Consider the following 23789-nt stretch of genomic DNA (forward strand, 5'->3'; position numbering starts at 1 on the left):
GGGACAAGGGCGGTGGGGGGGGCGGTGGCAGTAGTGCTCCGCCTGCATGGCTACAAGCGCCTGGAAAGAGTCCACTTGGCGCTCCAGGATGCTTATCAGCCGCTCCGTGCTTTGCTTCCTTTGAGCTGCGTTTTCCTTGTGGATCCTGCTTTCCCTCTCCCTCCACGCCTGCACTTTTTGATTCTCTGTGAGAGATTGGTGCATCACTTCTTGCAGCATGTCCTCTTTGCTTTTTCACGGCCTCTTCCGGAGGTTTTATAGTCTCTCAGCAGGTGATAACACGGACAGCCAAGATCTCAAGGTTGCATCTGTAAAGGCAAAATGCAACACTTAACAGAGACAGCATTGTTTATACCAGACAGAGTAATTCCTCCGCATTGAAGCAGGGCACATTAACAGTCTTCACAATAGCATAATTTTCCCATCCCAAGGAGAGCGCACATAACCCACGGGAGCCCTGAAATGGTGAGTATGGGGGAATGATTGTTTCAGGGCTGTACTGGGGTTTCTGTGCATTGGGGAAAGCAAACAGCTGCAGGGGGCACCTACACTGAACACTATCCCAACATTTTCCACAGGAGTTTATCCTGGAAGATATCTCGCTGCTACGGGTCACCTGGGAAGCACGGGAGGGTCTTCTACTGCAATGCGGATTCCGCCCTGACCCCTATGCAGCTTGCCTGTGTGCAGCAATGGGGCTAGTTTTGTTCAACACCTCACCCCCCACGGCACAGTGGCGCAGATGCGTTAGCCTGACTGGGACAAGGACCACAGTGGCTCTCCCAATAAACCTGCGCAAGTGCATTGCCCACGCTCTGGCTGAGACTTTTGAAGAGATTACCGAGGCCGATTACCGCGATGTGATAGACCACATCAATGTGCTATTCTGCATCTAGGCATACATGCATGCAGCCCTAACCCTCCCTCCTCTGCCGAAAAATTTCCATCCTGAAAATAAAAGCCGCTTACCGGGAACCCGCTCCTCTGTTTGTCCTCCACCAAGTACCGGCTGCTGCGACTGGCTACCTTCCTCCTGGCTTGAGAAGAGCTCCTGGCTGCATGCCTCCAGGGACTCCGGGGTGTCTCCCCCAACCCCAGTACCCTCACTCTCGCTTTCCTCCTCCTCCTCCTCCTCCTCCCCCCGCTCTGAAGTGTCCATGGTGGTCCTCGGAGTGGAGGTGGAGTCACCCCCAAGTATCGCGTCCAGCTCTTTGTAGAAACGGCAGGTCATGGGGGCAGCACCGGAGCGGTGGTTTCCCTCGCAGGCTTTGCAGTAGGCACTCCGCAGCTCCTTCACTTTAACCCTGCACTGCAGCGTGTCCCGGTCATGGCCCCTTTCCATCATGGCCCTTGATATCTGCCCATAGGTATCGTAATTCCTACGGCTGGAGCGCAGCTGGGTCTGCACAGCTTCCTCCCCCCAAACACTGATGAGGTCCAGCAACTCGCTATTGCTCCATGCTGGGGCTCGTTTACCGCATGGAGGCATGGTCACCTGGAAAGATTCACTGATTGCACTCCACATCTGGCTGAGCAAATAGGAAGGGGATTTTTCAAATTCCCGGGAATTTAAAGGGCGGGTCTGACGGTTGGTCACCTGAGGCCAGGGCAGTAGAGGTCGAACTGATGAGCAGAGTGGCTAGAACAGGCATTCTGGGATACCTCCGAATACCTCTGGAGGCCAATAGCAGAGCTTTTGGCGGGGGGAAGTAGAGAGAGATTAGCCACAGTAGGAGGATGGCATGGATCTTCCCCTTCTGTCGCTCCTCCTGGCCCCGGGATCTATTTGTTACTTAACAGGCTGAACTTTTGGTGAGGAAAGAGATTTTGACACAACCCAGCAGCCACCTCCTTGTGGGCCACCGTACTTGTTGAGAAATACTGTATTTAAAAAACTGGCATAGCATAGCAAATGTGTTTCATCAGGCATGTACTGGTCTTCACAGACAAGGTCAACTCCCACACTGCTATCCTGGACAACACAGTATGGGGAGGAAGTGAGCAGCCCTCAGTGGTGACAGAACAGGTTAAGGACTATTTAGAAAAGCTGGACATGCAAAAGTCCATGGGGTCCAGATCTAATGCAGCCAAGGGTGCTGAGGGAATTGATGTGATTGCAGAGCCATTGGCCATTATCTTTGAAAACTCGTGGTGATGGGTGGAGATCCCAGACTATTGGAAAAAGGCAAATATAGTGCCCATCTTTAAAAAAGGGAAGGAGGAGAACCTGGGAAACTACAGACGGGTCAGCCTCACCTCAGTCCGTGGAAAAATGATGGAGCAGGTCCTTAAGGAAACCATTTTGAAGCACTTGAAGGAGAGGAAGGTGATCAGGAACAGTCAACATGGATTCACCAAGGGCAAGTCATGCCTGACCAACCTGAATGCCTTCTATGATGAAAGCAGTGAATGTGATATATCTTGACTTTAGCAACGCTTTTGATATGGACTCCCACAGTATTCTTGCCAGCAAGTTAAAAAAATATGGATTGGATGAATGGACTATAAGGTGGATAGAAGCTGGGTAGATTGTCAGGCTCAATGGGTAGTGATCAACGGCTCGATGTGTAGTTGGCAGCCGGTATCAAGCAGAGTGCCCCAGGGGTCTGTCCTGGGGCTAGTTTTGTTCAACATCTTTATTAACAATCTGGATGATGGGATATGGGTTGCAACCTCAGCAAGTTCGCAGATGCTGGGGAGACAAGTAGATACACTGGAGGGTACGGATAGGGTCCAGCGTGACCTAGACAAATTGGAGGATTGGGCCAAAAGAAATCTGATGATGTTCAACAAGGACTAGTGCAGAGTCCTGTACTTGGGACGGAAGAATCCCATGCACTGCTACAGGCTGGGGTCCGACTAGCTAAGCAGCAGTTCTGCAGAAAAGGACCTAGAGATTACAATGGATGAGAAACTGGATATGAGTCAGCAGTGTGTCCTTGTTGCCAAGAAGGCTAACGGCATACTGGGCTGCATTAGTAGGAGTGTTGCCAGCAGATCAAGGGAAGTGGTTATTCCCCTCTATTTGGCACTGGTGAGGCCACATCTGGAGTATTGCATCCAGTTTTGGGCCCCTCGCTACAGAAAGGATGTGGACAAATTGGAGAGAGTCCTGCGGAGGGCAACAAAAATAATCAGGGGGCTGGGGCACATGACTTATGAGGAGAGGCTGAGGGATCTGGGCTTGTTTAGTCTGCAGAAGAGAAGAGTGAGAGGGGATTTGATAGCAGCCTTCAATGACCTGAAGGAGGGTTCCAAAGAGGATGGAGCTAGGCTGTTCTCAGTGGTGGCAGATGACAGAACAAGGAGCAATGGTCTCAAGTTGCAGTGTGGGAGGTCTAGGTTGGATATTAAGAAACACTATTTCACTAGGAGGGTGGTGAAGCACTGGAATGGGTTACCTAGGGAGGTGGTGAAATCTCCATCCGTAGAGGTTTTTAAGGCCCGGCTTGAGAAAGCCCTGGCTGGGATGATTTAGTTGGTGTTGGTCCTGGTTTGAGCAGGGAGTTGGACTAGATGACCTCATGAAGTCTCTTCCAACCCTAATCTTCTATGGTTCTATGATTTTACAGTTCATATAAATAGATATGCCCCATTATGTATATAGAGAGGCCTAGTTCCTGCTGAGTTTAGTGGCCTTACTTTTAGATTCTCAGCTCTCTACAAGCAATAGGAGTAGCTCCTTCTTTGTGAGTGAGTCTTCAGGGGCATTCCCAGTAGTGGCTTCAGACAGGTCATGGCCTATATATCCTTAGCTGAATGTTTCACCTGAGCCTATATAATAGTTTTTAAGGTTGGACCTTGCAGAAATATGCCTAGATGTATTTGCTGCTCTATTTTGTAGGAATACAGCCTCAAACTGGTCTCCCTGAGCATATTTCCTCACATATCTCCAACTCAGACTCTTTTCAAAGTGTCATATTTGTGAGATGAGTATTGAGTATCACTTTCTGCTGGGAGCAGATTCTCAATATGTCCAGTTTGATTTGGGGCTTCATTTAAACTTTATACATAGAATGGAATGAATTAGTGTCTGGAATCAGGGGGTTTTTGTTGGGGAGATCATTGACAGTGACAAGTGAAGCAGAATGTAGTTGAACACAGAGAAAATCTTTGGTGCAGCTGATATTGAAGAGTCTCAGTTTAATATAGCATAACACCATACACAGTTCCTGCTCTGCAGAGTACGTTTGTACTAGATCTGAGTCTGTGTTCAAAGTACTGAAAAGAACATGATAGCTGTGTATCTTATTCATAAACATGGCCTGTCAACTGTAGCCTTTTGGGAGCAGATTGCACTAGAGTCATTCAATTTGATTTTAAAAAGTGCTCTACCATGCTGTCTAGCCCTTAAAACAAAACAATTTACTCCATGTAAGAACAAGACTAAACTGCACAGTTTTGTTTTAGCTGTGTTGGACTCAGAATCTGAGAGACACAAGGTGGGTGAGGACATATCTTTCACTGGACCAACTTCTTTTTGGTGGAAGGGACAAGCTTTGAACTTCACAGAGCTTCTCTTCAGGTCTGGAGAAGGTAAGTGTGACAAAGTTCCTCCTCTACCTTGGTGGGTCCTGCACTTATTTGGCAGATTTGCTCACCTCAGTGATCTTCCCCACTGTCTGGGTCAACTCCTCCTGTGTCTGATCAGGAGTTGGGAGGTTTGGGGGGAACCCAGGCCCGCCCTCTACTCCGGGTTCCAGCCCAGGGCCCTGTGGATTGCAGCTGTCTATAGTACCTCCTGTAACAGCTGCATGACAGCTACAACTCCCTGGGCTACTTCCCCATGGCCTCCTCCAAACACCTTCTTTATCCTCACCACAGGACCTTCCTCCTGGTGTCTGATAACGCTTGTACTCCTTAGTCCTCCAGCAGCACAGCCTCTCACTCTCAGCTCCTTGCTCCCAGCTCCTCATACACACTTCCTCTCCTCTGGCTCCCCCCACCCCCTGCCTGACTGGAGTGAGCTCCTTTTTAAACCAGGTGCCCTGATTAGCCTGCCTTGATTGGCTGCAGGTGATCTAATCAGCCTGTCTGCCTTAATTGGTTCTAGCAGGTTCCTGATTACTCTAGTGCAGCCCCTGCTCTGGTCACTCAGGGAACAGAAAACTACTCATCCAGTGACCAGTATACTTGCCCTCTACCAGACTCCTGTACCCCACTGGCCTGGGTCTGTCACAGTAAGCAAGAGTGTCACAGCTACATACAAGGTAGAAAAGATTGTTAAGCATAAGGGGTTCATATATGTTGTAGGAGGCCACTTGAAGTGAACAATTCACTCCCCTGTAGCTATAGGACAAAGGAGGGTGGTAGGCAGCAGGGTGTGTTATAATGAGCCATAAAACCAGTCTCTGTTAAGTCCATGGTTTTTATTGTTCAGCAGTTATTGATTTAAGTTCTCAAAACTCATATTTAGAAGGTTTTGTGCAGGTTTCCTTTGAGGATGAGGCCTGAAAGCTCAGATATAGAGTTATCTCTTTATGAAAAGTTTTTACCCATGGGTGACAGGGTGTTTTTGTCTTTTAGCATTTTTCTGTGTGAGTACATTTGAGAACATAGTGATTTTCTGGTTTCATCCACATAGTTGTTGTGGCATTTAGTATACTGGATGAGGTGCACCACATGTTGTGATAGGCACACGTAGAACCCATGGATCTTGAAAGGTGTGTTGTGGAGTGCATTGATCCACCTAACAGTGGAGATGTGTCTGCGGGTTTTCCATCTATTACTTTGGCAGGTGCTACTTTGAGTTGGTGAGTCCTAGTCTATGAGGAGCTTCTGATTATGAGATTGGAGAGTTTGGAGGGTGGTTTGAAGGCCAGAAGAGGGGGTTCAGGAAAGATTTCTTTCAGGGTAGTCCTCATCAAATATGGGTTGTATGGGTGGGGGTAGTAGGTGACAATTATGGGTGTGCAATCAATGGGGATTTTTCTATATTGGAGAAGGTTCTTTTGGGGTACTGAGGTAACCCAAAATATGATCTGCTTCTCTGATGGAGCATCCTTGTGTGGTGAAGGTGGTTTTAAGGATGTTAAGGTATGTTTCCTGGCCTTTTTCTTCAGAGCATATTCTGTGATATGTGAGTGTAGATGACATATTTCTTGGTGCATCTGGGGTGGTTACTGGATCTGTAGGGTTCTTGTATACAGTTGTCTGTAGGGTTCTATTGTTGAAGCTGATTGAGGAAGTTGATGCTGGTGTAGGAGTGTTCTAGAAAGTGTTTGATTGGATGGATGAAGTTTATTGAAGCTGTGGTGGAAATCTATGAGGGAGCTGAGGTAGTCTGTCCACAGGATGAAAATATCATCCACCATCCATAGGCACGTCCACCTGCAGCTCCCAGAGGCCGCGGCTCCCGCAACTTCCTGCTGCTTCCCGCAGCTCCGATTGGCCAGTAACAGCAAACCGCGGACACTGGGAGCTGTGGGTGGCCATGCCCACGGATGGTCGATGTAAACAATCTATCTTGTGGCCCACCAGCAGATTACCCTGATAGGCCGTGTGCAGCCCGTGGGCCACAGGTTGCCCACCACTGCTGTAGGTCATAGAATCATAGAATTCAAGATCAGAAGGGACCATTATGATCATCTAGTCTGACCTCCTGCAAGATGCAGGCCACATAAGCCGATCCACCCACTCCTTAGCAAGCGACCCCTGCCCCATGCTTCGGAGGAAGGCGAAAAACCTCCAGGGCCATTGCCAATCTTCCCTGGAGGAAAATTCCTTCCCGACCCCAAATATGGCGGTCAGCTGAACCCCAAGCATGCGGGCAAGACTCTCCAGCCAAACCCTCTGGAAAAGGTTATATCATACCATTGACCCATTGTACTATTTACCAGTGTGGCACTTAATTGACCTATTGACTAAGCCCGTTATCCTATCATACCATCCCCTCCATAAACTTATCTAGCTTAATCTTAAAGTCATGGAGGTCCTTCGCCCCCACTGTTTCCCTCGGTAGGCTGTTCCAGTATTGCACTCCCCTGATGGTTAGAAACCTTCGTCTAATTTCAAGCCTGAATTTCCTGACTGACAGTTTATATCCGTTTGTCCTCGTGTCCACATTAGCACTGAGCTGAAATAATTCTTCTCCTTCCCTGGTATTTATCCCTCTGATATATTTAAAGAGTGTAATCATATCTCCTCTTATCCTTCTTTTGGTTAAGGAAAACAAACCAAGCTCCTCAAGTCTCCTTTCATACGAAAGGCCTTCCATTCCTCGGATCATTCTAGTGGCCCTTCTTTGTACCTGTTCTAGTTTGAATTCACTAGGTCATATTATGATCTTAGGTTACACTTGTGTAACACTATTGTCTTCAGATTATAACCTCAGTCTCACCTGTGCTTTCATTGGAACACTGAAAGTGGACTAAGGTTAATAGACTTTAAGGCCAGCAGGGACCATTATGATCACCTAGTCTGACCTCCTGCATAACACAGGCCTCATAGACTCATAGAATATCAGGGTTGGAAGGGACCTCAGGAGGTCATCTAGTCCAACCCCCTGCTCAAAGCAGGACCAATCCCCATAGAACCTCATCAAGTCATTTTTGCATCAAGCCCACACTTCCAGTTTGAGCTATAGCATATATTTTAGAGACATATCCTGCCTTTATTTAAAACCTTCAAGTGATGGAGATTCCACTGCATCCCTAGGCAAGTTGTTTCAGTGGCTAATTACTTTCACAGTTAAAACTGTCTCTTATTTCTAGTCTGAATTGGTCTAGCTTCAGCTTCCAACCAGTGGAGCTTATTATACCTTTTTCTGTGAGATTAAAGAGCTGCCTTCTACTCCTCCACGATCTTGTCCTTTGCTTATGCAACCAAGGACTGCATATCTTCCCCATGTAAATTCTTGAGAATGATCAAATCACCTCTTAATCATCTCTTGGATTAACTAATTAGCTTGACCTTCTTTAGTCTCTCAAAATAAAACATGATTTCTGGATATCAGATCATTCTTGTAGCACTTTTCTGAACCTTTTCCAATTTGTTAACATTATTTTTGAAGTGTGGGCAATAGAACTAGACCCAGGATTACAGTAATGGTCTCGCTAATGCTGTATACATAGCCAATGCCACCTCCTCTTTAGTCCTGCTTGATATCACCCCTCCCCCATTTATACACCCAAGGATTGCATTCACCTGCTTAGCTACACCCTTGCATGGGAGTTCATGTTCAATTGGTAAACTATCATAATCCTTAAGTCCATTTCAGAGTCACTGCTTTCCAGGATACAGTCACCCATCTTATAAGTGTGACCTACATTCTTTGTTCCTAGATATGTGACCTTGCATTTGACTGTAGTAACACACATTGTTCAAATGAACTCATTTTACCAAGCAAACCAGGTCGGTCTGTAAAACTGACCTGTTCCCATCCATTATTTACCATTCGGCCATTTTGGGTGTCATATGCAATTTTTGTCCTAGCTCATTCATAAAGTTATTGAATAGCATTTGGCCAAGAACAGATCCCTGTGGGATTCCACTAGAAACACCCCTAATGGGTAATAATTCTCCATTTACAGTTAGTTTTTGTAATCTATCAGTTAGCCAGTTTTTAGCCCGTTTAAATGGGCTGCGTGGACTCAGGAGAACTGTACTCTATTTCTGACTCTGCCACTCACTGCTTGGTGACCTTGGACAAGTCACTTTACCTCTCTGACTTGTTTTAATAATAAATAATTAGTATCAGGTGCAACTGCTGGAACAATAGCATTGTTTTCTAACAAGAAAGAACAGAACTTGCACTTGACCCTGAAATGGTAATACGAGTAAAAAGCAGCAAAAACTCCTTTTGGCATTGAAGTCAGCAGATAGGACACTGAGTACATATAAGGAGAATATTACTACAGTTAGGGCCGTTTTTTACATAGTGAAGCACAGTTAAAGGCTAAATGATTCCCAAGATATATGTTGAAGTCTCTCAGATTAGAGATTAGGATAGAATGACTGTTCTTAAAATTCTGTTAGTTTCACTATACACAAGTAGTAAGATGTTGCTCTTTCTGGACCTCAGCACAGATATGCAGATGGAAGATGGCTACCCTGATAAGTCCTTTCATAAAGGGAAGAAGTTGAAGTCGATATATATATAGTTTTACATTCTGAATTTTGCTATTTTTATCCTAATTTTCTTCTTTGTTGACCAATGTATATTATGGGATTCAGGGCAATAGCCAAAGATAGTGATGAGCAATAAAGAACCTAAAATCCAGGGCAAAAATCTATGAAGTATTTTTCTTTCTGTTCAGAAACATTTCTGAGTGAGTGCTTATTACAATGAAAAAGGATTTAGCTACAGTAATTTTCTTTTCTCTATAGGAAGTGACTGTTTAACAAAAAAACCCAATTCCTATTCAGAAACACTAGGACAATCTCATAGGACATTTGCCCAGAGATACTGATTTCAATCCTCAGTTATGGCCAAAGACTCCTGGAATAGTCTCAGAAGTAACCCTGGGCTCCTTTCATTCTGGACCAGCTGTATACCAAACTGAACTCATGCACAACAAGGCTGCTTTAAATTAACCCATTTGCCAATGGAACCCATAGACCAACAGGGCAGATTGGGCTCACCATCCCATAAAGATTCCTTGGCTAGTCCCTGTTTCTCATGGCTGCTTCCCATATGCCACCAGCAGGAAGGAGTGGATGGAGTAGAAGCCACCATGTTGACTCTCCATCACAAGCAATTCTCCCTTCACTAAGATGATCCTCCCATGCCCAGCTATATCAGAATGATAAGTTGTTCTGTGCCACTATGGTAAACCAACACCACCACACAGTAGGATCTGGGCCACTGTATCTAAGCAGCAGAATCTAAGCAGTAGGGAGTAGACAAGACAAGTTAAGGGGCTGGAATTTCTATTTTTGAGCATCCAGTTCTTCCAGTGACTGCAGTGGGAGATCGAGCTAGATTATGTATTTTTGAACACTAATGTAACTACTATAGAATAAGTATTTAGAATAGATCTCTCAGTGAACAGAATTTGCTTTTGGCATCAGTTTACATATCTCATGAAATGCATCATTAAAAGAAAGCAAACAACTATGGGATTAAATAATTTATTACCATTGCTAAGATGAACACAGATACTTGATACCCAATTGTATGCAGAACTGTAAAAAAATAGTTTTAATACAGTATCAAAATTTACACAAGTGTAACGTCAAAAGACCAGTGTCCCTTGAATTAGCCCCTGCAGGTAAATACTACTGTTTTACTTCCCCCTCCCCACATATTATAGGAATACAACAATTTAAGTTTAATGATAAAACTGCTTGAGAGAAAAATATGGAAATGTAAGAAGCATTTTTTTATATATATAATAACTATTTTTAAAATGCCATGTTTCAAAATTAACAGCCAGATTCTGCAGTCCTCACTCAAGGAAAAGGAATCAACAAGAGTTGTGCCTGAGAAAGGAATGCTGGATTGGAGGCCTTACAACTATGTTGAACGGTACCAAATAAAATGACAGAACAGATATAATTACCGCCACAAATTAATCCATAACAGTTTTCTGAAGACAGGAAGCTGATTTTACACTACCATATAAAAAAGGTTGCACAGCAGCCCAACTACATTCCACTAGCTACAAACCAGTAATACAACATATAACAAGCCCACAAAAAACAGAGGATATCACCTTTGAATCAAATTTTAGTAATCAAGAACAAACCCAAAACCTGGGAATTGTTGCATTCCTATTTTTTGATGCTCAGCTATGGTAAAAAGTTAAGCAACAGCATTCAGTCACAAGCCTGTCGCACATTCATACAAGAAAGTATTGTTGCATTTAGATATACAAGAAATACCTATCACAGCATTTCAATACACACAATCTAATGTTATACACATAGAAAAAAATAAACTAAGCACATCTAGGGCACCTCCTGGTCAAAACTCTGGCAATCTGAACAAGAGCTTTTAGCCTCAGAATAAATTAAAGACATGCTTTGAGAAGGATAAAAGTTTTCTTTGAAAGAACACTACAGTAGGCAAGGAAAGCTTTTCATAAAAGCAGTGCAATCTTTTAGACTCATATTTTTGCTAAATAAAACAGCATGTCTCTAAACTAAGTGGTAGAAATTAGCATTGGCAATTGGAAAATGCTCTCAGAAAAGAACTCTGATGGTGATTTTGGTTTGAGGTCTTAAATATTGTTACCTCAGTGTTCTATTCAAGGGATGGTGCCCATCACGTATGTCTCCAGGAGGCGTGCACCAAAGAGAATGAAAAAAGTCTATCTTCACTTTCATTTAGAAAGAAATTGTGTTTTACTACATGTACTGTAGTTTTTGCTACACTACTGGCTGGTTAGGAGATTTTATGGTCTTTTAGCACCTCAAAATGCAAGTATTCTAAAAAAAAATAATTTCAGCTGCAAATTGCCTAAGCACCATTAACTAATACTGTAGACTGAAGTGTGAGCTACCAAGTAACTGACTTTCTTGTAACTGTGATGACTGAAGGCACAGTTTTTTGGTGTCTCTCCACTCTGGTGAAAAACTCCTGCTAAACCTAATGGAAAATTCATTCAGACTCAATGAAGGTTCACTGTAACTATCTTTAAAAAAAATCATGTTTGTGTATCTCCTGCAGAATACCAATTATGCTTTAAATAAGAAGCATTCAGATCTTTTCATTCTGAGTGTGTATTTTTGAATGACAATGCCATGGCTAAGAGGCAGAGTTTAACTATACAGTACACTGAAATGACAGTGCCAGGACTCTAGGGTACATAACTGTTGTTTGAAAGACTTTTATGAAGAAGCTGTGCCAATTTTCAAAGCAGTAGTGTAGTCAAGAGTAAACAGAGTTTACCCACTTCTCAGTTGGAGAGTATGGAGTTTAGGTCAGTTTATCCACTTTTTTTTAACCACTTCACCACTGTTTCGAAGAAGTCATGTATACTGCATGTAGACATCCTGTGGTCGGCTGAGAAGTTACTGTGGATAGAATAAGTTCCCTCTATCCGTCACTGGCCATTTAAATTCTATCTTCTGAGAGAAGTGACACTCAGGTCCTTTTACATAGGTCCCTTATATTGATTTCCTGACAAATGTTGTCTAATTCCAGGACATGAACCTGCAGCATCTCCAAGCTTCCGCCACACAACCTAAAGGCAAGTGATAGAAAGAGATGTCAGCTATATCATCCAACCAAAAGTGGATTTGTGTATCTGTATGCATCACACACACACACACACTGTGCAGCATAGACAGAAATAGAGGCAGAGAGACAAAGTAAGAAGGAAGAATAAATTTGGAAGGAAATACAGTATCTTCATTTTTGACCATCTGTTACTTAGAAGTCTGTTCAGGAGCAATGTCTGTCTTGAAAACAAGAGTCAAGTTTATAAATCTTTATGCAATCGTTTATTAGGCAAAACTCCCATCAAAGTCAATTTCAGGCACACAGGCCCAAATGCAGCAAAGAGTTTAAGCAAGTTCTTAGCTTTAAGAACATGAGTAGTCCCACTTAAATCAACAGAAGTGGTCCTATACTTAAAGTTAAGCACATGCTCCAGTGCCTTTGCTGGATCAGGGTCATACATGTTTTAGTGAGAATGTTCAAGATTTTTCACAGTGTGGACTACAAGTGAACAGATTTGCTCCTTGTCCTCACCTCTGTTCCCATTCATGACTGTATTAAATACATGCCACAATTACAACAATTCTTAGCACAGAAAGGTAATATTAAGAAAGCATTTAGTGTATTCGTAGTTGGCTTTTAATGAAGTTTATAAACAGGAAACAAGAACAGTTAGCAACACATGACTTTGCATCTCTCTGTGGACCTCCAAGAAGCAAGAATTGGATCATTGGACAAGATTGGTTATTAGAAAGAGAAATAGAAGCAAGACAGGGTCAGAAGTAAAGATGAAATATGGGAGTACAAATTCAAGCACAGGGCTGTGAAGAGATTTGTCTTTGGACCAGCTGGATGTCCCAAACCAAGATTCCAGAGCCCAACACCCTCTGAATGTTGTGTTCCAAATTGGCCCCACATTGTCACCTGAGTCCTGTCTGTTTTGAAGGAGATGGGTGGAATGAACAAAAAGGCTGTTCCTAACAAAACAGTAACAGTAAAACTCATGGAAAACATGTCGATAACCAGAGACCAGTGTCACACCTATAGCACAGTAACTGACACCTATAGGCTAGTTTCGCAAAGGGACTTAAGTGTCCCGATGCCTCTAGAGTGAGGCAGCAGTGCACATGCTGAGAGGCAGAAACATAGGTGACTTTTACTGCAAAAACTTAGGTGCCTGCAGGGTCAGGCAGCAGGTGAGTGGGAGGCTGTGAATCACAGTGGTGCCTAAATCCCAAAGTCCCAGATTTAGGTGCCACTGGGATTCACAAAATCCACACTCAGCTGCCCCCTAACCCTCAAACTTAGTTGGCACCAAACTTTTTGCTGTAAAAGTTCCCTAGTCACCCAGCAATTGTAAGGATTAAGAAGCAGTTCCCTCATAACTTTTAGCACGGTGGTTAGGATGTGAAAGATGCCCAGTTCCTCTTTATTTTTCCAGAGAGTCATTGGAGCAGGGGGACTGGATCCCAGGTGAGTGCCTTGCCCTATCCACCAGGCAATAGAGCCATTCTCACACTGTCTCCAGCCCAGTGACTTCAATTATTTAGCAAAGTGGAACAGCTTCAACAGGTGAGATTGAGGGAGACTCACGTCAGACTATCCCATAGCTCAGTGGTTAGGGCCCGAACCTAAGAGGTGATAGATCCTTGTTCAAAACCCTTTTCATCAGGTGCATGGGGGTTAATATCAGAATTTGAATGGGACAACCACATGGGATCTCTCATCACCATCAGCAGCCATCTTTGCTTATGTGTGGAAAGCAACCTATATACGGGCCTTGAAGCTATTCCAGCATATTGAGTTTGGTACTAGTTAGGATTTTCACTGGCACCTTTCTGAATACAGAGTAATGTGGGCCAAACATCTCAGGAGTGGTCGCAAATGCCCACAAAGGCCCATTTGTCCTCAACCAAGTAATTGTATGTGGAACCTCATTTGTGTGGGCATGTCTAAGCAAGCAGATATGCCCCAGCTTGCTACACAGTAACTCTACAGTGCTCCAGCAAGCCAGGCACCAAATAGCAATGTGGACGCTGCTGTGGCATGCTAGAAGTTTCCCAGTGGTGTGTGCCCTGATGTACTGTTGATACAAACAGTAGTATGTCAATAAGCACTAGCAGTAGTAGGGTCCACCGGGACAGTTAGCGTGCAGCACGCTGGAGCACCGCAGATTTACGGTGCAGCAAGCTGGGCAGAAGTTCTCATGCTTTTGAAAGCCAGCTCACAGTAGCTAATATGAGAGAATAACTCCAAATGTACCTAGGATTGTTACTTGTGATAAGACAGTGGCTAGAGGCTCCAATCAAAACCACACGTTTCACTGTACTAAGCACTGTATAAATGCAAAGTAAAAGGCCTATTTCAAATTTATGTAGACACCCAATGTGAATAAAAAGAGGAATGTGTTAGAAATGGTTCCTCTTGAGGAACTGGCATAATTTCCATCATTAGTGTGGAATACACATGCATCCTGAGGGGAGAATGTGCCCCTTAGTGTAAGTTAGGGAATCCTAAGGGATGGAAAGTGTGCTGAAAACATTACAAGGCCTTCATATTTTGTGATGCAGACATTTTATAAACTGAAAAACCACATAGTAGATAAATATTTTTAAAACAAAACCAAAATTTTCAGACTTGACTAGTGATTTGGGGGTCTCAACAGTTATAGTGCCCACCTACCCTCTGAAAATCAGGTCCCTTTAAGATGTCCCAAACTGAACACCCCAAAAAAAGGTACCCCAAAAAATCAGTAGTGACTATTGAAAACCCTGACCCAGAATACAGAGGCAAAATGATCACATGACAAACATTTCACCTAAAAAAACAAAGCAAAACAGGAGCAAAGTAATGATTCTGTAAGCCCTAGGAAACTACAGTGAGAATGAAAACAAAAGAATAATTAGCTAATCAAAGGTTTGCCTTTCATCTGAATACACATGGATAACCCAAGGAGAAACAAACATTTAAAAAGTTTAAAGAATATATCTAAGCAATAATGGAGTAAAAACATTTAGCTTTTCCATGCTGAGCAGATGGGAAAAAAAAAGAAAAGTATTTTTAAACAAACATGTTAAATTTAAAACTCAAAACATAAGTGCATTGGGAAGAAATGATTGTGTCAGATATAATACATGAACATTTCAGACATGAAATTACATAACTATTGGGAAGTTTTATGGATTACTATAACAATATTTATCATTTAGAAAATACTTTTTATCCATAAATCACAAAGCTCCGTGTACAGGTGGGTAATTATCACTAGCATTTTATAGATGGTAAAATGGAGGCACCAAGATGTTAATACACCTCTACGCCGATATAACACTGCCCTTGGGAGCCAAAAAATCGTACTGTGTTATAAGTGAAACTGCGTTATATCGAACTTGCTTTGATCTGCTGGAGCATGCAGCCCTGCCCCCCCCCGGAGCGCTGCTTTACCGCGTTATATCCGAATTCGTGTTATATCGGGTTGTGTTATATTGGGGTAGAGGTGTATACCTGCCAAATGTCACACAGAGATTAGACATCTTTTAACATCCTAGTCTTGATGACAAAGCTGTGAATAAAACCCAGGTCTCCTGAGTCCCGTTCTAGTGTCTTATCCATTGGACCACTTTCTCTCTTTATAGAGATATATTTATATATTATAACATCAAATATGCTGACCAAAGTGCAATGATTATTTAGTACATAAAAATTCAGTAAATTATATTATTGAAAAATCAGAGTGTAATTGGCTTAATTTTTATATGAAAACTTTAAAGGCACATTGTCAGCAATTTTAAAATATTAATAACCTGGGTACAAATATTGTTTTGGGTTTCAGTACAGAATACAAAATTAAGCACATTAAACTTACATTGCACATTTCTCTGACTATAGCTTTTTCTGTCTCACTAAGGTCATGATCATATTCTTTACCATGCTGCCGATCTATATTTTCCTGAGCTTCCAAGACCTGGGTATGTTAAAAAAAAGTAAATTTTATTTTACAAATGAAATTTGTTCTTCAACTACAATAAGAATATTAAGAAATGTAACCTCTAAAAAGGCCTTTTCAGTGTAAGAATATGCATGTGTAATTGAATAATAGATTTAAGTGTAATGAAGCAGATCAGAGTATGTAGTCAGCACACAGTTCCTCCAGTATACAATGAAATTGGACTAGATTTAAAAACTTGATGCAGAAATTACTGGGTGAGGTTCTATTGCCTCTGTTATGCAGGAGGTCAGAACAGATGATCAGAATGGTCTCTTTTGGCCTTAAGATATGAAAAGGGCTGCACCTTACATCAATACTATAACCTACATGGAACTTGTACACAGTAGAACCTAAAGGATATGAACACCAGAGTTACAGACTTACCAATCAACTGGACACCCTGTGAAACTGGAAGTCATCAATCAGACAGTAGCGCATAGAAACAAGAGAAAAAAAGCAAATACTGTACTGCCTCGGGGCATTAGACCTGAGGCTCTGGGCCTCAGCCACTGGAGGGTTGGGCTGCAGCTGCAGGGTCGGAGGCAGGGGGGACGGGGCAGTCGGGCTCCAGGCGGGGGTGGGGCTCGGGGCTTCTGATCCTTGGGAGCACCATGGCTCTGTTCCTGGCTTCAGCCCCAAAGGGGGTGCCAGGGCTTGGGTCTTCAGCCCCATGGCTCTGCTCCTGGTTTCAGCCCCAGGGGTGCTGGGGCTTGAGCTATGAGGGGAGTGCTGGTTTCAGCCCCAGTGCTCACCCTGTAGCTAAAGCCCCGATCCCCCCCGCCCACTCCCTCCTGCTGAAATCAGGAGTGGAGCTGCTGGGCTGAAGCCCCAAGTCCCAATGCCCTGCCCCAGCTGAAGCCAGGAACAGAGCTGCGAAGCTGAAGTGCCGATCCCTGGTCCTATAGGCACCAACTCCATGGGTGCTCTGGGGCTGGAGCATCCACGGAAAAAAAATAGTTGGTGCTCAGCCCACTGACTGCCCCCACCAATCAGCTCCTCTCCTTCTCTCCTAGCGCCCCCCACTCACCACAGTCAGCTGTTCAGCGGTGTACAGGAGGTATTGGGGATGAGAGGGAGGAGTGGAAGCAGCAAGGGGCAGAATGGGGGCGGGGGCAGGGGCAGAGCGGGGGCAGGGAGAGGTGGGACAGGAAATGGTGTGGCAGGGTTGGGGGCTTAGGGGAAAGGGTGTAGCGGGGGCAGGGCCTGGGGTAGAGCGGGGGTTGAGCACCCCCTGGGAACACAGAAAGTCAGCACCTCTGCCTGGCGCCACTCCCCTGCTGAAACCAGGAGCAGTCTGGCAATTTCCACAGGGCAGAAGCTGGGAACGGATCTTTGGGGCTGAAGCCCTGAGCCCCAGTGCCCCCTGCAAGGCTGAAACCAGGAGCTAAGCTGTGGGGCTAAGCTGAAACCCAAGGCCCAGCGCTCCCCCCAGGTCTAAAGCCCCGAGCTCTGGTGCTGCTGGGGGGCAGAAGCCCTGAGCCCCCCCGCTGGAAGCCTTGGTGGCCCTTAAGGTCAGAAGCTCCAACACACACACCCTGCTGGGAGTCCTGACTCTCCCCAACCCTGCAGTGCAGCCTCAATTCCCCCATGTCTGAAGTCCATTATGTCATTTTCAGAGTTACTATAATTTCAGAGTTACAGACAACCCCCATTCCCAAGGTGTCCGTAACTCTGAGGTTCTACTGTATCTCTACATGGAAATATGACTTTTGGGTGATAAAACAAATCTGGCCATAACATAAAAGCATGTGCTTCGATATGAAATGTTCACCTTGTTATTTCATATGTAAAAACACTCAATGGATTAGATTCAAATAAAAAAAATCCATGCCATTCACTCAGCCCTACTAATTTAATATCAGTTCCTAGAAGTTAACCTCTTCCCATTTAGGATTGAGGACTTAGTGCAAATGTTCTACTTGTCACAAGCAAGAGTGGTACCTATGCTTTCCATTTTACCAGCTAATTAGTCATCTACTTCCTGTAAATATGCACAAAAACGATGGACCCATTGACATCAATGTGCTTTGGACTATGCCCTTGGGATTTGGATTCAGGCGAGGATCCTGATTCAGGAGAGCACTTACACACACACACTTAACTTTGAAGTCCATGGAATTTAAACTTAAGCAGGTGCTCAAATGCTTTACTACAGGGCTGCCCGGAAGGGGAGGGGCAAATGGGGTAATTTGCCCCAGGCCCCGGGCCCTGGAGGGGCCCCGCGAACCCTGGCTGAGAATCCCTTCCCTGGCTAGAGGCGCCTTTTTAATTTTTACTCACCCGGAGGCGGTCCGGGTCTCCGGCGGCACTTTGGCGGCGGGGGGCCCTTCAGTCGCTCTGGGTCTTCGGCAGAATTTCGGCGGTGGGTCCTTCAGTGCTGCCGAAGACACGGAGCGAGTGAAGGACCCGCTGCCGCAGACTCGGAGCGCCGCCCGGTGAGTACAAGCGCCTTTTTTTATGTCCGCTCCCCCGCTTTGCCCCAGGCCCCCTGAATCCTCTGGGTGGCCCTGCTTTACTAAACTGAAGCTTTGGGGGGCACCTTTCTGAGATACACCACATAGGAGCTGACCTTTTGTGTTCTCCAGAGAATTGTATTAAAAATCAACTTAATGTTTAATAGACTTCAGTTTTGAGGAAAACAAAGATCTAATTTATTTTATTTTTGCTAAATATATATGTGGTGATGGTGAAAGGTGCTACTCTCTTCTATATTCTGAGTCACCGAGGCACAAACACTAAGGATGTAACTTGCCCTATCTAGACAGTTATTAAAGGGTTTGTGGGGGTTAAGTCACTCCTGGATGGAAAGTAAAACTTTCTGAAATTCCTTTATGTTGCAGAGCATCTGCACAAAAGGAGGGTCAGTGGCGAACTTCATCTTACACTGTGGGTATGTCTACATAGGGATAAAAAACCCACGGCTGGCCTGGGTCAGCTGGCTCGAGACCCAGAGCTCGTGCTGCAAGGCTGAAAAATCGCTATGTAGACGTTCAGGCTCGGACTTCAGCCCAAACTTTGGGACCCTGTGACGGTGGAGGGTCCCACAGCTTGGGCTCCAGCCCAAGCCTGAATGTCCACACAGAGATTTTGAGCCCCGACAGCCCAAGCTCCACAAGCCCGAATCGGCTAACCCAGGCTAGCTCCTGCCATGCCACAGGTCTTTTATCCCTGTGTAGACATACCCTCAGGGTACGTCTACACTATGGGACTATTCCGAATTTGCATAAACCGGTTTAGCAAAACAGATTGTATAAAAACGAGTGCGCGCGGTCACACTAAACACATTAAATCGGTGGTGTGCGTCCACGGTCCGAGGCTAGCGTCGACTTCTGGAGCGTTGCACTGTGGGTAGGTATTCCCTAGCTATCCCATAGTTCCCGCAGCCTCCCCCGCCCCTTGGAATTTCCGGGTTGAGATCCCAGTGCCTGATGGGGCAAAAATCATTGTCTCGGGTGGTTCTGGGTAAATGTCGTCAGTCACTCCTTCCTCTGGGAAAGCAACGGCAGACAAGCATTTAGCGGCTTTTTTCCCTGGATTGCCCTGGCAGATGTCATAGCATGGCAATCATGGAGCCTGTTTTGCCTTTTGTGACTGTCACCGTATGTGTACTAGATGCCGCTGACAGAGGCGATTCAGCAGCGCTACACAGCAGCATGCTTTTGCTTTTGCATGACAGCAGAGATGGTTACCAGCCATACTGTACCATCTACCAATCCATAAATTGGTAAAAAGATGATCATGGTTACCAGTCCTTTTGCACTGCACCATCTGTTGCTGTCATAAGTGCCCCTGGCTGATCTTAGCCAGGGGCGCAAAAGCCAAAATTGGGACTGACTCCCTGAGTCAATCCCTCCTTTTTGGTATCTAAAAATAGAATCACTCCTGCCTAGAATATGGGCAAGTGTACTAGAGAACCACTGTATCATAGAACCAGAGAGCACAGCTGCTCTGTGTCAGATCCAGCAGAAATTATGAGCTGTATGCTATTCACAGGGGGTGCTCCTGCAACAACCCCACCTGTTGATTCCATTCTTCCCCCAGCCTTCCTGGGCTACCGTAGCATTGTCCCCCCACTTGTGTGATGAAGTAATAAAGAATGCAGGAATAAGACACACTGACTTGTTAGTGAGAAATGAGTGGAAGGCAGCCTCCAGCTGCTATGATAGTCCAGACAGGACAGTAAGGAGTGTGGAGGAGAGGAGCCCAGCATCCCTCTGCTAGTCCAGGGGCAATTGAATCTTTTCTTTACACATGAAGGGTGGGGGCTGATGGAGCTCAGCCCCCTGTTGCTATGATGACGATGGTTACTGCACCATCTACCAGGAAAAATTAGGGCCAGGCGCCCTTGATCGACCTCACGGATGCTAGTCGGCATGGTTACCAGTCCTTTTGCACTGCCCCATGTGCCAACAGGCTGATGATGACAATGGATATCAGTCTTATTGCACCACCCATGGTGGGGGGGGGGAGCAAGGATGTTGGTGTTGAGTGCTGCAGCATCGCGTCTATCTGTAGCATTCAGTAAAGATAGGGTGACATGTAAAAGAGTCAAGAGAGGATTGTTTTCCCTTTCACTTCTGGGGGTGGGTGGGGGGGTGCGTAAATTGCTGAGCTATGCCCTGACCCACCACGGACACTGTGTTTGACCCTAGAAGCATTTGGAGCTCAGCCAAGAATGCAAATGCTTTCCGGAGACTGCAGGAATTGTGGGATAGCTTGAGTCCTCCAGTCCATGAGCATCCATTTGATTCTTTGGCTTTCCGTTACGCTTGTCACGCAGCAGTGCGCTGAGCCCCTGCTATGGCGTCTGTCTGGAGATTTTTTAAAAATGATTTTGAATTTCGTCTTCTGTAACGGAGCGCTGATAGAACAGATTTGCCTGCCCTTACAGCGATCACATCCGCATGGTCCATGCGGGAGCTCTTTCTTTATTTTGATTTTTAACTGCATCACCACACGTGCTGATCGGAGCTCCACGCTGGGCAAACAGGAAATATTCAAAAGTTCACGGCGCTTTTCCTGTCTACCTGGCCACTGCATCTGAGTTCAGATTGCTGTCCAGAGCGGTCAGTGGTGCATTGTGGGATACCGCCCGGAGGCCAATACCGTCGATCTGCGGCCACACTAACCCTAATCCGATATGGTAATACCGATACTAGCACTACTCCTCTCGTTAGGGAGGAGTACAGAAACCGGTTTAATTAGCCCTTTATATCGATATAAAGGGCCTCTCAGTGTGGACGGGTGTGGCGTTAAATCGGTTTTACGCTCCTAAAACCGGTTTAAATGCCTAGTGTAGACCAGGCCTCAGTGATCCTAAGTCAGGAGCCTTAAGCTGGTCTACAGTTAGGACTTGTAAACCAACTAAAGGCATGACATCAACATGCACAAATTAAAGTACGTTACCCCCCATGTGGATGCTCTCACTCAGGAATAAAGGATTAACTTACAGCAAATTAAGACCACTTTACTCCTGAGTGACATCATCCACACAGCGGTTTAATGTGCTTACACTGACTTCAGGCATTTAGATGATTCACCTTAACTTTCCTTAGTGCAGACATTCCTGCAGAAGTTTCACCAGCATAACAATGTCAAATGGGGAGAGGAGGTGATTTTTTAATCAAATAATTATGCCAGTGTACGCAAGTACACATACACACACACACACACACAAATTTATATTGATCAAAAAGGACTAATACTGGTATAGCTTATTCCCCTTCCTGTACTGGAATAACCTACACCAGAATAAGCATTTTTATACTGCTGTTGTAATGCAGTTATAGCAGTTTTTACTGATTCAACTAGACTAGTGTAGTTTAAAAACAAAAATCAGTAAAAATTTCTAATGCAGACAAGGCCTTTCACAGGGTCTGAGGCAGCAACAAGGGACTGCGTTTAAGTACAGAGATTCCATGAGAGTCCCAGGCTTATCTATACACAAAAGCTTTCCCACTTTATAGATACCAGCGTAGTTAAAGTAGAACAATCCCATTACTGTAGACAGAGTGTTGTTGGTATAAAGGGGCCTTCTACTGGCATAGCTATTCCTATATAGAAAGGGAATAAGCCCTACCAGGAAAAGGCACCTGTATGCTAGTATAACTGTGTTCATACTAGGGCTTGTGCCACCCCTAATCAAAACAGTTATACAGGTAACTTTCCAGTACAGACCAGGCCCAAGAGAGACAGAGGTCCAAGTGAGCTGACTCTTGGAGACAGGGCAGTGGAGGGAGTTGCCTTATGTGTTGTTTGTGACCACCTCTTTTCAAGGGATCAGGACTCGTGTACATTTTTCAGTCTGGCTGAAAGGAAGAAATGTTATTTAACTGGATAAAATTTAGCACACACAGGGAAATGCCTAGCATCATTCATCTCTATTTCTGCCTCCTGATACAATTCCTATCAAGATAAAAGCAGGGGCATCACATCACAGAAAACTAAATTTTGTATACATCTAACCATTTTAATAACTCTAATGAGTACTTTACCACTGTAAACACATCCACTTACACTATCAGACACTATCAAAAGCATGTTGATAATTGTTCCAATCAAAGCGATTTGTCAGAGGCTATACAGAGATAACTACAATAATCTTATTTTGTAAATCCACATGATCTCTAGGCTAAGTTGTTTTGTGCAGCTTTGTTTTCCATAATGACAGCAGGTGAAATTCACCCATCTGTGGAGGGCACACACAAGATCTTTGGCGCTGCTGAAACATGCACTTCTCAAGCACAGAGGAAACTGAATGGCTTCCTCACCCCGGATACTACAGGGCTGGGATTTGTACTGCCCCCAAGCAGACTGGGTGTAGGGGAGCAGCCACAGGAACCTCAATTATGTGCAGGTGGCAGGAGGCTAGTCCTAAGGTGCAGTAGTGGATGCGGAGAGGCTGCCCAAACCCTGACATTCTGCTGAAGGAATGGCTTTCACTGCCACAACGCCTAAACATTTAACCAGCATAAAAGCTGTTTACTCAAGCTTTATGTAGGAGAATTCCATGTCACCCATCCACATGACTTCACTGGCACTTTTGTCTGAGTGAGGAGTGCAAAACTGGGCCCCTTAAGTAACTAATTTATCCTTACATCATTTCCTGGTATGGCAGGTAAGGAGTTACAGTGAGTATTATTCCCATTTTCAAATAAGTAAGCTGTGTAAAAATGATTCGCCCATACCTCACAGAAGGTTATCACTGTCAGACCTGGGAGTTCCTGGTTCTATGCTCAGACCATTAGGTCACACCTTTCTCTGTCAATTAGTAAACACAATTGTCCAAACTGTCCCGAAAGGAGAAAAGATTTCTATTGCATAGCTGATGCATATATAGTGGTGGGACCGTGTACTTGCACAGTTGCCATGTGAAATCTCATGATATGCTAGATACCTCCTGACTGGTCATTGTAACATTTTGTTTCATTAAGGAAAGTAATTGCTGCTAAAGTCACAAAGAGCCAGACTGTGAGCCCTCTGCTCACATAATTCCTTAGAAATCAACAGGACTATTTCCTGTGTGCTCAGCAAAGTAAAAAAGAGGTTCACAATCTGGACCAAAGTTAGCATGAGAACTGAAGAGATTATCGTGCATCGTTTTCAGCACTACATAATAGTATAATCACACTCTCTGAAATCACATGACAAAGTCCATACTATTCATGTGCATACTGTATAATTTGGTTTCATTTTTAT

General features: G+C 44.6%; 1 protein-coding gene across 4 annotated transcripts in view; it reads right to left on the reverse strand.

The window, feature by feature from the left end:
- Window positions 1-224: 224 nt before the first annotated feature.
- Window positions 225-23789, reverse strand: part of CCDC85A (coiled-coil domain containing 85A) — a 181700-nt gene continuing 158135 nt past the window's right edge. For 2 of the 4 annotated variants that reach the window (XM_039528174.1, XM_039528170.1), the window contains one exon: window positions 10058-12128. In XM_039528174.1, the coding sequence (XP_039384108.1) occupies window positions 12039-12128 (90 nt within the window). In that variant the 3' untranslated portion in view covers window positions 10058-12038. Of the gene's footprint in view, window positions 309-10057; window positions 12129-15968; window positions 16068-23789 lie in introns of those variants that run through there. The other 2 variants (XM_039528169.1, XM_039528175.1) reach the window with 2 other exon arrangements.

The sequence above is a fragment of the Mauremys reevesii genome, linkage group 3 (genome assembly GCF_016161935.1).
Source record: "Mauremys reevesii isolate NIE-2019 linkage group 3, ASM1616193v1, whole genome shotgun sequence".
Classification (NCBI taxonomy): domain Eukaryota; kingdom Metazoa; phylum Chordata; order Testudines; family Geoemydidae; genus Mauremys; species Mauremys reevesii.